Source organism: Harpegnathos saltator, unplaced genomic scaffold (genome assembly GCF_003227715.2).
Source record: "Harpegnathos saltator strain DR-91 unplaced genomic scaffold, Hsal_v8.6 scaffold38, whole genome shotgun sequence".
Classification (NCBI taxonomy): domain Eukaryota; kingdom Metazoa; phylum Arthropoda; class Insecta; order Hymenoptera; family Formicidae; genus Harpegnathos; species Harpegnathos saltator.
In genome coordinates, this window is record NW_020230183.1 from 2,088,821 (window position 1) to 2,103,411 (window position 14,591).

At 44.0% G+C, this 14,591-nt stretch overlaps 3 protein-coding genes across 4 annotated transcripts; all 3 read right to left on the bottom strand.

The window, feature by feature from the left end:
- Positions 1–78: 78 nt before the first annotated feature.
- LOC112589014 (odorant receptor 46a-like) lies at positions 79–5,142 on the bottom strand. Its single transcript, XM_025300624.1, has 5 exons — positions 3,734–5,142; positions 2,478–2,876; positions 2,188–2,389; positions 833–988; positions 79–300 (listed from the first exon to the last, which is right to left on the bottom strand). Exons 1-5 carry the CDS (start codon positions 4,093–4,095, stop codon positions 253–255), a joined length of 1,167 nt encoding a protein of 388 aa, XP_025156409.1. The 5' UTR covers positions 4,096–5,142; the 3' UTR covers positions 79–252.
- Positions 5,143–5,170: 28 nt separating this feature from the next.
- Positions 5,171–9,146, bottom strand: LOC105187351 (odorant receptor 46a). Its single transcript, XM_025300618.1, has 5 exons — positions 8,770–9,146; positions 7,747–8,145; positions 7,457–7,658; positions 5,765–5,920; positions 5,171–5,320 (listed from the first exon to the last, which is right to left on the bottom strand). Exons 1-5 carry the CDS (start codon positions 9,129–9,131, stop codon positions 5,273–5,275), a joined length of 1,167 nt encoding a protein of 388 aa, XP_025156403.1. The 5' UTR covers positions 9,132–9,146; the 3' UTR covers positions 5,171–5,272.
- Positions 9,147–9,219: 73 nt separating this feature from the next.
- Positions 9,220–14,530, bottom strand: LOC105187306 (odorant receptor 46a). 2 transcript variants are annotated; one of them, XM_025300620.1, is made up of 5 exons: positions 12,979–14,530; positions 11,735–12,133; positions 11,445–11,646; positions 10,823–10,978; positions 9,220–10,341 (listed from the first exon to the last, which is right to left on the bottom strand). In XM_025300620.1, exons 1-5 carry the CDS (start codon positions 13,338–13,340, stop codon positions 10,294–10,296), a joined length of 1,167 nt encoding a protein of 388 aa, XP_025156405.1. In that variant the 5' UTR covers positions 13,341–14,530; the 3' UTR covers positions 9,220–10,293. The 2 variants fall into 2 exon arrangements, with proteins under 2 accessions (XP_025156405.1, XP_025156406.1); XM_025300621.1 differs by having other exon boundaries at positions 10,244–10,341; positions 11,735–12,034.
- Positions 14,531–14,591: the final 61 nt, after the last annotated feature.

The following is a 14,591-nucleotide window of genomic DNA, read 5'->3' on the forward strand; positions in this document are numbered from 1 at the left end:
CGAAATCGCAGCCGCTTTGCCGCGAATGAATCGGGACTCAGGCGATACTTTTTATCTGTGTTTTCCGACGATTTGTTCCTCGCGAGTGTGTCGATTGTAATCGCATGATTCGGACGCGAGGAATATTAAGGAAAACACGCAGTCGGGGATTTTGAAATTTACGTGGCAGCTATTATTGTATACTACATCGCTGTTATGTTTATCTCGGTTACTTCCGAGCGCAGTCTCGCCTTACTCTCGGCCGTTTCTATCTCACGACTGTTGCAGCACGTTGAACGCCGAGTATGATGTTTTCAGAATCTGAAAGAGAAGCACGGTCAGTCACTTGGAAGGAGCCCATATATCAGATACGGTTACTCCTCAGGGTCGACCATGAACGGGTATTTTTTACGTAAATTATTTCAGTCAGAATTATTTCTCCACCGCCGGCTACAACAGTTTCCCATCTTTCCGGCGACGAGTGAATTCCACGGTAGAAAAGAGTCTTGTCTTTGAGAGCAACCCATTCATGGTCAAACTCAAGTTAACAAAACTCAAAGTTAACACTTAAAAGATAAATTAATCGTAAGTGAAATTTCACCTCATGCGAAAAGATTTTGCTTCGACCTTATTAAATATTAAATTATCCAATTTGCAAACTACTCTACTTTTTGTCTAATACTTGATAATAATGAAACATTCAATTCCATCGGTTTGACTTTTTTCAATTCTAAAAAAAAGAAATATATACTGAGGGGTGAAATTTGGCCTATGGTGAATATTGACGTGATTTTCTCTCATAATTGCCTTTAAGAGTTAACCGAAATACTTAGTTTACCGTGACAATACTAACGTTACTGTAAGACTGCAGAGACAGAGTTATGAGGAAACTACTGGTGAATTTGATAGGAATTGTACTACGTCTCATGATCATCAGCAGATCTTTCTTCTCGCTGATCGTCAGCAGAGGCCAGTCCGTGCTGTATATAGCGTCTCCTACTTTTGTACTCTATCGACAAGGCAGTAACAAAGTGACTGTTCAGCAGTGACATTCGAGTTACACGGTTCACCGTCAGCTTTAAATCAAATCTCACTCCCGGCCCGAGTCGGAATTTCCCTCCTATTTATGATCCGAATATGCCGACATTTAAAGTTTTCAGGGGATAACGGTAGCATTCGTCTGCACAAGACTCGAGCTTCCGCTTGGCGCATGTCGAATAAACGCTTAAGGGGCCTGGAGGGTCAGATTGCTGAAAAATCGTGCTTGTTTTTGATAATATTTTCTGACGAACTGAATAAATGTGCAAGAATGAAAATTTTAGGTATATTTATACAACATGTGAAGAGTAGAAAAATTTTGATTATTAACAAATACTCATATAAATATACGATATATATATATATATATATATAGCTGAAATATACTCTCCTTTTTTTTTCAAATTATCGTTTTTGCAGTAATATCTCGGCTCTCGGTGGTTCGATCAAAGTGAAATTTAGCTAGAAATCTTAAGGAAGCTTATCATTATCCGATGAACCACTACAAAAAAAATGGAACATGATTAACAAAATGGCAGCTATTATTAGAAAAAAATTAAAATTTTTCAGTTCCTTTACAATAAAAAAATTAATATCTCGAAATGAAATATTTTGACGGAGTTGTCCATGGTTCACCTGAGAGCCGGATGAACAAATATTGATTCAAAATTTCAAATCGACACGAAGCTCAGTTTCGGAGAAATCACTGCAAAAGGATGAACAATAAAATTTCGAGAAAAACTCGTTTTAAATTTAGGTGGACGTATTATTTATATGAGTGTTTGCTAATAAATAAAATTTTTCTACTCTTCATATGTTATATAAATATATATAAAATTTTCATTCTTGCACATTTATTCAGTTTGTCATAAAATATTGTCAAAAACAAGCACGATTTTTCAGTAATCTCACTCTCCAGTCCCCTCAAGTGCTTCCCACTTGGCGTTTCGATGGTGGATCAAATTTTCAAGCCAAAATGCTAAAAATTCTTCCTGCTTCTTCGAGTAGAAGGGGAGCCGCAGGATGTCAATCGATTGGATCGTTCAGTGTAACAAACGAATAACCGTCAAACGCCAGAACATCTTCGAGCATCGGGAGGGTCTAAAGTAGAAGAAAAATGTCGACTCTCCCGGGACGGAACGGAAAGCGAAAACGCAAATGGCCCCTCACCTTAAGTATCACCTCGTTCCCGGACCAGCAATAGACATAAATTTGCACAAACATGCCAACAGTGTATATTACCATGGTCGCAGCCGTGATTTCCATAATGTGAGATGACAAGTAATACACACTGGTGCACAGTATCAATATACTGCCGAAGAATTGCACAAAGAGTATCTGGTTGAACACGCCGTTCACCGTTTTGGCGTACCTGCGAGGCGTGTCGTGTGAGACAACTCGCTACCGCTCGAGATTTCGCAGCGCGAACATGCGCAAGGACAATGACACGCATGACTAACTCGTAAATACGAAGGTGATGATGTATGTAGCCGGAAATCGTCCCCTTCTCATGAAGCGGCGGAGCGGACGAAGACCATCCCCGCTGCCCGCCGGCGGCTTTCCCAGCCGTTCTGTCGATCACCAGTTTGTGTAGACGCCTCTCGAAGATCTCGAGTTGCGCGCACGTTTGTAGAAACAGACCGAACATGAGGGTCTCCGTGCCGATGTTAATGATGGCGGCGAAAATCACGGAGATCATCTGCTGAATAGACGTGATCCAGAAGGCCAAGGATAAAGTCGAGTCGTACGGCAGCCATACTCTGTAAGGCAAGACACCCTGCATGGTGTTCAGCACCGATCTGACGGTGACGCCCGTGACGGAGCTGGTGGCCAGAAGCGAGTACATGATCGAGCACGACCTGGAAAAGTGAGTGCCATGTTGATGTTGCCAACGAGAAGACACAATCCGACGAACAGGATGGGTTCAGTGAGCTCTCGGTTTTCTGCCCGCAAATGCCTGAAATTGTTGCGAAACATTGCTGGCGAAAGGCGTTCCCTATGCTACCAGACGTCGCAATCCGCATAGACAAGCGTTATTATACGACGTTTGGCGGCGTGGAGAAGACGTTTCGTCAGATTGAAATTACACGGGAAAAATTCGCGTAACTGATTTTCCGTTCTCAGAAGACCAGTCGCAGAGCTCAGTTGCAGCGGACGGAAGGATTCCCTGTGCAGTTGTGTGGTTTGTGTCCGGTCAGAGTTCTGACTCGGAGTGCTGATTATATTCGATCGGTTATCTCGGTTATCTCAGTCGATTAAGAGGAAATTCAATTTTATGGAAAATATTAAAAATTAGAGACCGAAAATTTTATTGAATATTCTTCGCGTGTCAAGATATAATATATATTTTTTCTAGAATTTTTCGCACGTTAGGTTCTTTAATGAGCGAATTATATGAATGAATTTTGTAAATCCGACATGAAATTCGTAATTAACGATCTGAGAAATTTTTACAAAACGTGTATCTAATTAACATTTATTCAGACTCGCACTAATGCACTTCTGTATGTCCATGTTGGATCCGCCATTTTGATTTCTTAAAATCCGACTTCAGATTTGTAATCGGCGACCCAAAAACATAGAAATGCAAGATTTCGCACAAATCTGTCGGGCAGAAGAAATGTATCATAGAGAGAATGGAATCGACGGTTTCCATGAGCCGAAGCGACCGAAAATTCATCGCGCTCCCGACCCTTCGTCGAGCAGAGCAACTTGCCTGATGAACTCGTCGAACTTCGTCTGTATCGCGGCCTCGTCCGCGTCCTGGGGCTTGCACGGCTCCCGCGACAACGTCTGCACCAGGTCGATGATCACGTCGCGACGTAACAACGCGGTTGTCGCCTTGCAGCAAACAGCGACGATGGTCATGAACATGAGGGAACTCGTGATGAAGTCGTCTACGTTATCGACTACCAGAACGAGATCCATGAATTGGGTCAGCACGAGGAAGTACATCGGAACTATCGTGCAAAAGCTGAATACGTTGTACAGCAATTTGGCACTGCCTGACGTCCACTCGACCGGTCGCCATATGCCTCCCATAGTGTACAGGAAAAAATTCAACGAAAGCAACTCCATGCTGACGATCGCGCGGCCGCGGACTCTTATCTGATGCCTCTATCATTCGCGCGCGGCACTTTCCTACTTCTCACGACGCTGACACGATGCGGTTAATTACCGTGATTAATTATCGCGAGCGGTCTCAGTCGGCCTCAAGACGAATCGAGCTCGAGCGACGTGCGCGTGTCACATTTGGCGCCGGGTTTTATTTTCTCTCTTTTTACGTAATTGTGTGTGAAGCGAATTTGCTTTGGCAATGAGAACGTCGGTATATAGAAAAGAAAACAAACGTGCGCTGGCGCGTAATCCGCAAATGATTCAGCAATGTAACTTCTGCCGGATATCGCAGAGAAACCGGCGGAGAGACGGAACAGACATAGACGATAGCTCGGCGCGAACTATGATACTCTCTGCGGATGCCAACGGCGTTTTGTGGCTATATCATTAATGACGGTCATTAACGAAACGGAGTTGTCTCTGTTACACTCCGCTGCCGGTGGATATTATTCTTCGGGGTTACCTTTCTCCAGCGAAGTCCTCCTAGTGCAGCTCATTAATACTGCAAGGATTGCTTTATTCGTAGCGTTTAACCGGCCTCCGTCGTTCGCCCTCGCACTCGATGCATACCGCGTTGTCGCATTGCTGTCTGATGGAATGTTTATGGATTTTCATGTCGCGTCGCCGGCAATTCGATTTCTCGCTAAATTGTGCTTCTCTCACAAGGAACGAGTTTTCTATGTGCTGTGAGAACTACGCGGCGAGTGGGATGATACGCAAAGCGCAACTCCAGAGGTGTTTTCTTCAAGTTCAGTGTCCCTGCATGCGCGACCGCTTGTCAAGTGGGACAAGAGAACGTCGGAGAAAAATGTGTCTGTCAACTGTGAAACACACGCGAACTTTTGACCGTCACGGAGCGGATTTTGATTTTCATTTATGTCCTCAGCCGAAATCACAGCCGCTTTGCCGCGAGTGAATCGGGACTCAGGAGGCACTTTTTTTATCCGTGTTTTCCGACGATTTGTTCCTCGCGAGTGTGTCGATTGTAATCGCGCGATTCGGACGTGGGGAATAATAAGGAAAACACGCAGTGGGGGATTTTGAAATTCACGTAACCTCTATTATTGTATACTACAGCGCTGTTATCCTTATCGTTACTTTCGAGCGCAGTCTCGCGCTACTCTCGGCCGTTTCCACCTCACGACTGTTGCAGCACGTTGAACGCCGAGTACGACGTTTTCAAAATCTGAAAGAGACGCGCGGTCAGTCACTTGAAAATGAGGTACATGTCAGATGTTTCGGTTAACCCTTAAAGGCAATCATTAAAGAAAATCATGTCAGTGCTTGTCATAGGCGAAAAAAAATTTACCCTCCAATATATACATTTTTTATTTTAGAAATCAGAACTGTTAAACCGAAGTGATCGAAAGTTTCATTGTTATTAAATATTAGACGAAAAGCAGAGAAGTTTGCAGTCTGGATAATTTAACATTTTATAAGATCAAAGAAAAGTCATAAGTTAAAATTTCGCCCACTTTTAAGAATTACTTTTGAGACTTGAAGATGGATTGCTTCTAAAGACAAGTCCTATTCTTATTGAATAGTTTACGTAATAAATAATAAATAATACATATTCATGGTCGATCCTGACGGCTAACCGAAACACCTAGTTTAACGTGGCAATACTAACGTTACTGTAAGACTGCAGAGAGAGGGTTATGAGGAAACTGCTGGTGAATTTGATAGGAATTGTACTACGTATCATGATCATCAGCAGATCTTTCTTCTCGCTGATCGTCAGCAGAGGCCAGTCCGTGTGGTATATCGCGTCTCCTACATTCGTACTCTGTCGACATGGCAATAACAAAGTGACTGTTCAGCAGTGACATTCGAATCACACGGTTCACCGTCAGCTCTAAATCCAAGCTCATTTCCGGCCCGCGTCGGAATTTCCCTCCTACTTACGACCCGAATATGTCGACATTTATAGTCTTCAGGGTATAACCGTAACATTCGTTTGCATGGGACTCGAGCTTCCTCTTGGCGCATGTCGAATAAGCGCTTGAGAGCTTCCTACGTGGCGATTCGACGGAGGATCAAAGAAGGGAGTGAAAAAGTCAGCGATATTGGCTCAAACTGCAAACCTGTAAAACCTAACGGATTATCTTGTATGCCACAGTAGTAGTTGTAAAACAGTATTTTTTAACGAGAAAAATGTCGGGAACATGACAAAAATGAATCAAGAAGGTCCAAATATTGGCCACTTAAGGTGATAATGAATGGACAGACTCAACCTATTGGATTTTATGCTTAGACTACGTGAGATACTATCGAAGTAAGGTATATAAGGGAAAAAGAATAAAATGAAAGTCATGTAAAAGTTCAAGAAAAAGCGTTTGTTTAAAAAAAATTTTTTAAACAAACACGAAGACAGAGTCACGCGACTCCATATTCATTACTTTCGCAGTATGTTACGAGTCCAAACTCCTTCCTTGTGCATGTTCGAGGTTCTAGGTGCTTAAGTGTGGGTATGAGTGTGGGTGTGAGTGTGGATATGAGGGGGCGTGTGTGTGTGTGTATATATGTGGGTGGATGAGTATGTATGTGCGCGTACTAATTCTAGACCGGCGATTTAATTGCAAACAGTTTTCTTCGGTCGTTTTCACGGCCACTGCCCGCCGTTCTGATTTATTCTAACAATCGTTTCTGCGATTACCTTTTGAACGACAGTTTATTGCAAGATTGTTTACTTATCATATTATTATCAATTAAAAATTATTATTATATCTATTGTTTACATTTCAGGTTTATTTTCTCAAAATGAAACGGTGTGCAAGTGTGATTCTTTCTTTAAAAAATGTTTATTAAACAATCGTTCTTTCTTGAACTTTTACACGACTTTCATATTATTCATTTTCCTTTATATACGTTACTTTGATAGTATCTCACGTAGTCTAAGCATAAAATCCAATGGGTTAAGTCTGTCTACTCATTACCGTAAGCGGCCAATATTTGGACCTTTTTCATTCATTTTTGCCATGTCCCCGTAATTTTTCGGTTAAAAAATATTGTCTTACAACTACTACTGTGACATACAAAATAATCCGTTGGGTTTTAAAGCTTTGTAGTTCGCGCCACTATCGATGACTTTTTCACTCCCTTCTATCCAAGCCAAAATGCTGAAAATTCTTCCTCGTGATTTGAGTAAAGGCCGCAGTCTAAGTGGAGCTAGAGAATGTCCGTCGGTCGGGCCGTTCACACTAACAACTAACAAACAAGCGGAAGATCTTGGAGCAAAAGAGTCGGGAGGGTCTGAAGTAGAAGAAGAATGTCGACTTTTCCGAGACGGAACGGAAAGCGGAAACTCAAACCGGCTCCTCACCTTAAGTATGACCTCGTTCCCGGACCAGCAATAGACATAAATTTGCACAAACATGCAGATGGTGTATATTACCAATGTCGCAGTCGCGAATTCCGTAATGTGAGATGACAAGTAATACACATTGGTGCACAGTACCAATATACTGCCGAAGAATTGCACGAAGAATATCTGGTTGAACACGCTGTTAACCGCTCTGGCGTACCTGTGAGGCGCGTCGAGTGAGACAACTCGCTGCCACTTGAGATTTTGCATCGCAAACATGCGCAAGGACAGTAACATGCATGACTAACTCGTAAATACCAAGGTGATGACGTATGTAGCCGGAAATCATCTCCTTCTCATGAAGCGGTGGATCGGCCGAAGAGCACTCCGGCTGCCCGCCAGCGGCTTTTCCAGCCGTCCTGCCGATCACCAGTTTGTGCAGACGCCTCTCGAAGATCTCGAGTTGCGCGCATGTTTGCAGAAACAGTCCGAACACGAGGGTCTCCGTGCCGGTGCTGATGATGGTGGCGAAGGTCACGGACATCATCTGCTGAATCGACGTGATCCAGAAAGCGAAGGATAAAGTTAAGTCGTATGGCAACCACGCTCTGTAAGGCAAGATACCCTGCATGGCGTTTAGCACCGATCTGACGGTAACGCACGTAAGGGAGCTAGTGGCGAGAAGCGAGTACTTGATCGAGCACGACCTGAAAAAGTGAATGCCACATTGATGTTGCCAACGAGAAAGCACTGCGATGGCTGTACGACGCACAGGATGGCTGTAGTAAGGATGGCTTGCGGTATTCTGTTTGAAATTTGAAGTGCTGATAATATTCGGCTAACTGCCCTCGGTCATCTCAGTCGAGTAAAAAGAATCTCTATTCGTTGGAAAATATTTAAAATCAGAGGCCAAAAATTTTACTGAGTAATCTTTGTGTGTCAAAATATAATATATATTTTTCTTGGAACTTTTCGTACACTGGTTTCTTTAAGCTCTTTACTCTTTGAATGAATTTTGTAAATACGAAATGAAATTCGTAAATAATTAACGATTTGAAAATCATCATTTGCATATCGTGTATCTGATTAACATTTATTCAGATTTGCGCTAATTTAATCCTATATGGTAACATTGAACCCGCCATGTTAAAATCCGACTTTAGATTTGTGCGATCGGCGACCCAAAAACCAAAAAATGAGAGAAATGCAAGATTTCACAGAAATCTATCAGATAGAAAAAAAAATGCGCCGCATCAAAAATTAATCGACGATTTTTATGAACCGATTCGACCGAAGACCCATCGGGCTTCCGGCTGAGCAGAACGACCTACCTGATGAACTCGTCGAACTTCGTCTGTATCGCCACCTCGTCCGCGTCCTGAGGCTTACACGGCTCCCGCGACAATGTCTGCACCAGGTCGATGATCACATCGCGACGCAACATCACGGTCGTCGCCTTGCAGCAAATAGCGACGATGGTCATGAACATGATGGAATTCGTGATGAAGTCGTCCACGTTATCGACCACGAGAACGAGATCCATGAATTGGGTCAGCATGAAGAAGTATATCGGAACTATTGTGCAAAAGCTGAATACGTTGTACAACAACTTGGCGCAGCCTGACGTCCACTCGACCGGTCGCCATATGCCTCCCATAGTATATAGAAAAAAATTCAACGAAAGCAGTTCCATGCTGATAATCGCGCGGCCGCGGACTCTATCGGGGACTCATCATACGCGCGCGCGGCACCTTCCTACCTCTCACAACGCTGAGACGATGCGGTTAATTACCGTGATTAATTATCGCGAGCGGTCTCGGTCGGCCTCAAGACGAATGACATGAGCGACGCGCGCATGTCACATTTGGCGCCGGATTTTATTTTCTCTCCTTTTACGTAATTGTGTGAAACGAATTTGGTTTGGCAATGAGAACGTCGGTATACAGAAAAGAAAACGAACGTGCGCTGGCGCGTGATCCGTAAGCGATTCAGGAATGTAACTTTTCCTCGATATCGCGGAGAAACCGGCGGAGGGACAGAACGAACATAGACGATTGCGCGGCGCGAACTACGATGCTCTCTGCGAGTTCCAACGGCATTTTGTGGCTATATCATTAATGACGGTCATTAACGAAACGCAGTTGTCTCTGTTACGCTGGAACACTCCGCTGCCGGTGGACATTATTCTTCAGGATTACCTTTCTCCAGCGAAGTTTCCCTCGTGCCGCTCATAAATACTGCATCACTTTATTCGCAGCGCTTAGCAGCTGCCATCTTACGCGAGATATACCGCGTCGTCGCCTTGCCGTCCGATGGAATGTTTATGTATTCTCACGTCGCGTCGCCGACAATTGGATTTCTCGCTAAATTGTGCTTCTCTCACGAGAGTGAAGTTCTCCGTGCCCTTCGATACGACGCGGTCAGGGGGAGGGGACAATGTGCACTGCGCAACCCCGGAGGTGTTTTCTTCAGGTTTAATGTCTCTGCACACGTGTCCCCTTGTCGAGCGGAACGACAGAACGTCGGGAGAAAATGTGTCAACTGTCGAACACGCGCGAACTTTTGCCCATCACGGAGCGGATTTCAATTTTCATTTCTGTCCTCAGCCGAAATCACAGCTACTTTGGCGCAAGTGAGTCGGGGGATTCAGGCTGTTCGCTTTCCGTCTGTTTTTCTCGCGAGTGTGCCGATTTGTTGCAATCGCGTGATTCGGACGTGGGGAACAATGCAAGCACGCTGGCGGGGATTTTTACGTCTACGTAACCGCTATTATTGTACACATATATGCTACAGCGCTGTTATCGTTGTCATTACTTCCGGGCGCGATTACGCGATTATTCTCGACTGTTTCCACCTCACGACTGTTGCAGCACGTTAAACGCCGAGTACGACGTTTTCAGAATCTGAAAGAGACGCGCGGTCAGTCATTTGAAAATGAAGTACATGTCAGTCAGATGTTTCGGTTAACCCTTAAAGGCAATCATCAAAGAAAATGCCAGTGCACGTTATAGGCGAAAAAAATTGTACCCTCCAATATATACATCTTTTATTTTAGAAAACAAGAATGTTAAGCCGATGTAATCAAATGTTTCATTATTATTAAATATTAGATGAAAAGTAGAGAAGTTTGCAGTCTGGATAATTTAACATTTTATAAGATCAAAGAGAAACCGTAAGGTGAAATTTCGCCCACGACAGCCTCTGAGAGTTAATTTTGAGACTTGAAGATGGATTGCTTCTGAAGACGAATTGCTTCTAAAGACAAGTCCTTTTTCTGATTGAATAGCTTACGTAATAAATAATAAATAATTCATAAATAATAACATATTCATAGTCGATCCTGAAGGCTAATCGAAACACCTAGTTTAACGTGGCAATACTAACGTTACTGTAAGACTGCAGAGACAGGGTTATGAGGAAACTACTGGTGAATTTGATAGGAATTGTACTACGTCTCATAATCATCAGCAGATCTTTCTTCTCGCTGATCGTCAGCAGAGGCCAGTCCGTGTGGTATATCGCGTCTCCTACATTCGTACTCTGTCGACATGGCAATAACAAAGTGACTGTTCAGCAGTGACATTCGAATCACACGGTTCACCGTCAGCTCTAAATCCAAGCTCATTCCCGGCCCGCGTCGGAATTTCCCTCCTACTTACGACCCGAATACACCGACATTTATAGTTCTCAGGGTATAACGGTAGCATTCGTTTGCATGAGACTCGAGTTTCCTCTTGGCGCATGTCGAACAAGAGCTTAAGAACTTCCTATGTGGCGATTCGACGGAGGATCAAATTTCCAAGCGGAAATGCTGAAAATTCTTCCTCCTGCTTGAGTGAAAGCCACAGCCTGAGTGGAGCTAGAGGACATCAGTCGGTTCGATAGTTCAGATTAACAAACGGTAAGCGGAAGAACTCGAAGCAAAAGAGTCGGGTGGGTCTGAAGTAGAAGAAAAATGTCGACTCTTCCGAGACGGAACGGAAAGCGAAAACGCACTTGGTCTTACCTTAAGTATGACTTCGTTTCCGGACCAGCAATAGACATAAATTTGCACAAACATGCCAATGGTGTATATTACCAACGTAGCAGTCGCGAATTCCGTAATGTGAGATGACAAGTAATACACACTGGTGCACAGTAGCAATATACTACAGAAGAATTGAACGAAGAGTATCTGGTTGAACGCGCTGTTCACCGCTTTGGCGTACCTGCGACGCGCGTCGGGTGAGACAACTCGCTACCGCTTGAGATTTTGCATCGCGAACTTGCGCAAGGACAGTAACATGCATGACTAACTCGTAAATACCAAGGTGATGACGTATGTTGCCCGAAATCATCCTCTTGTCATGAAGCTGCGGATCGGCCGAATACCATCCCCTTTGCCCGTTGGCGGCTTTCTCAACCGTTCTGCCGATCACCAGTTTGTGCAAACGCCTTTCGAAGATCTCGAGTTGCGCGCACGTTTGCAGAAACAGGCCGCACACGACGGTCTCGGTGCCGACGCTGATGATGGTGGCGAAGACCAAAGAGATCATCTGCTGAATCGACGTGATCCAGAAGGCCAAGGATAAAGTAGAGTCATACGGCAGCCACGCTCTGTAAGGCAAGATACCCTGCATAGCGTTTAGCACCGATCTGATGGTAACGCACGTAAGGGAGCTAGTGGCCAGAATCGAGTACTTGATCGAGCACGACCTGGAAAAGTGAGTGCCACATTGATGTTGCCAATGAGAAAGCACTATGATGGCTGTACGACGCACAGGATGGCTGTAGTAAGGATGGCTTGCGGTATTCTGTCTGAAATTTGGAGTGCTGATAATATTCGACTAACTGCCCTCGGTCATCTCAGTAGTCGAGTAAAAAAATTTCTATTTGTTGGAAAATATTCAAAATTAGAGACTAGAAATTTTACTGAGTATTTTTTATGTGTCAAAATGTAATATATATTTTTCCCAGAATTATTCCTACACTAGTTTCTTTAAGCTATTTACTTGAATGTATTTTGTAAGTCGGACATGAAATTCGTAATTAATGATTTGAATATATTTTGCATCGTGTACCTGATTCTCAGTCATCTCAGTCGAGTAAAATAATTTCTATTTGTTGGAAAATATTTAAAATTAGAGACTAGAAATTTTACTGAGTATTTTCTATGTGTCAAAATATAATATATATTTTTCCCAGAATTCTTCCTACACTAGTTTCTTTAAGCTATTTACTTGAATGTATTTTGTAAATCCGACATGAAATTCGCAATTAATGATTCGAATATATTTTGCATCGTGTATCCGATTGACATTTATTCAGATTTGCACTAATTTAATCCTATATGATCACATTGGAGCCGCCATGTTAAAGGCCGACTTTAGATGAACTTTGTATGATCGGCGACCCAGAAACCAAAAAAAGAAAGAAATGCAAGATTTCACAGAAACCTATCATGTAGAAAAAAATGCATCACATCAAAAGTTAATCGACGATTATTACGAACCGATTCGACTTATCGGGCTTCCGGCCCTTCACCGAGCAGAACGACCTACCTGATGAACTCGTCGAACTTCGTCTGTATCGCCACCTCGTCCGCGTCCTGAGGCTTGCACGGCTCCCGCGACAACGTCTGCACCAGGTCGATGATCACATCGCGACGTAACATCGCGATCGTCGCCTTGCAGCAAACAGCGACGATGGTCATAAACATGAGGGAATTCGTGATGAAGTCGTCCACGTTATCGACCACGAGAACGAGATCCATGAATTGGGTCAGCATGAACAAGTACATTGGGACTATCGTGCAGAAGCTGAACACGCTGTACAACAGCTTGGCACAGCCCGACGTCCACTCGACCGGCCGCCATATACCGCCCATGGTATATATGAAAAAATTCAACGCAAGCAGCTCCATACTGACGATCGCGCGACCGCGGATTTTATCAGGGCATCGTATTCTCGCGGCGCTTCCTTACCTCTCACGACGCTCAGACGAGGCGATTAATTATCGTGATTAATTATCGCGAGCGGTCTTGGTCGGTCTTAAGACGAATCGAGCTCGGGCGACGCGCGGGTGTCGCATTTGGCATCGGGTTTTATTTTTTCTTTTTCTACGTAATTGTGTAAAGTGAATTCGGCTTGGCAATGAAAACGCCGGTATAAAGAAGGGAAAAGAAACGTGGCCCGTCGCGTGATCCGCAAACGATTCGGGAATGTAACTTGTTCTCTGTATCGCGGAGAAACCGGCGGAGAGACAGAACAAACATAGACGATAGCGCGGCGCGCGAACTACGATGCTGTCTGCGAGTTCCAACGGCATTTTGTAGCTATATCATTAATGACGGTTATTAACGAAACGGAGTCGTCTCTGTTACACTCCGCTGCCGGTGGATATTATTCATCAGGGTTACCTTTCTCCAACGAAGCTTCCCTCGTGCCGCTCATAAATACTGCAGCATCGCTTTATTTGCAGCGTTCAACGGCCGCCGTTGCACGCGAGATATACCGCGTCGTCGCGTTGCCGTCCGATGGAATGTTTATGGATTCTCATGTCGCGTCGCCTGCAATTCGATTTATCGCTAAATTGTGCTTCTCTCACGGGACTGAAATTTTCCGTGCGCCGCGATACGACACGGCAGGCAGAGAGAACAATGTGCAGTGCGCAACGCCGGAGGTGTCCTCTTCAGGTTTAGTGTCTCCGCACGCGTGTCCCCTTGTCAAGCGGAACCTGAGAACGTCGGGAGAAAATGTGTCAACTGTGGAACACGCGAAAAATTTTGCCCATCACGGATTTCGATTTTCATTTCTGTCCTCAGCCGAAATCACTGCTGCTTTGTCGCGAGCGAGTCGAGACTCAAGCTTCTCGCTTTCCGTCTGTTTTTCTCGCGAGTGTGCCGATTCGTTTCAATCCACTGTGGGCCAGAAGGCCCGGAAAACTGGCCAAAGATCAGTTTCAGATTTTCGCCTGATGAAGTATACTGGTATCAAGTATATAAGTTAAAGTATTGTATGCGAAAATTTCAAGTCGATTTATCTGTTAGTCTTCCATCGGTAAGTCTTTAAAATTGGGAAAATGCGTTTGAGAATGACTAATAATTATCCCCCAACTTTTTGACAATTTCAATGTATATTGAAGAATTAAATTATACATCGATAATTTCTTCAT

Excerpts from the sequence above, each read along its gene's own strand:
- LOC112589014 (XM_025300624.1), bottom strand. The coding sequence starts at position 4,095 with ATGGAGTTGCTTTCGTTGAATTTTTTCCTGTACACTATGGGAGGCATA. Across the intron at positions 989-2,187 it reads GGAACGAGGTGATACTTAAG|AGTACAAAAGTAGGAGACGC; the intron begins GTGAGGGGCCAT and ends CCTTGTCGATAG. Across the intron at positions 301-832 it reads CTCTGCAGTCTTACAGTAAC|ATTCTGAAAACATCATACTC; the intron begins GTTAGTATTGTC and ends CTTCTCTTTCAG.
- LOC105187351 (XM_025300618.1), bottom strand. The coding sequence starts at position 9,131 with ATGGAACTGCTTTCGTTGAATTTTTTTCTATATACTATGGGAGGCATA. Across the intron at positions 7,659-7,746 it reads CATCACCTTGGTATTTACGA|GTACGCCAGAGCGGTTAACA; the intron begins GTTAGTCATGCA and ends CGCGCCTCACAG. Across the intron at positions 5,321-5,764 it reads CTCTGCAGTCTTACAGTAAC|ATTTTGAAAACGTCGTACTC; the intron begins GTTAGTATTGCC and ends CGTCTCTTTCAG.
- LOC105187306 (XM_025300620.1), bottom strand. The coding sequence starts at position 13,340 with ATGGAGCTGCTTGCGTTGAATTTTTTCATATATACCATGGGCGGTATA. Across the intron at positions 10,979-11,444 it reads GAAACGAAGTCATACTTAAG|AGTACGAATGTAGGAGACGC; the intron begins GTAAGACCAAGT and ends CCATGTCGACAG. Across the intron at positions 10,342-10,822 it reads CTCTGCAGTCTTACAGTAAC|ATTCTGAAAACGTCGTACTC; the intron begins GTTAGTATTGCC and ends CGTCTCTTTCAG.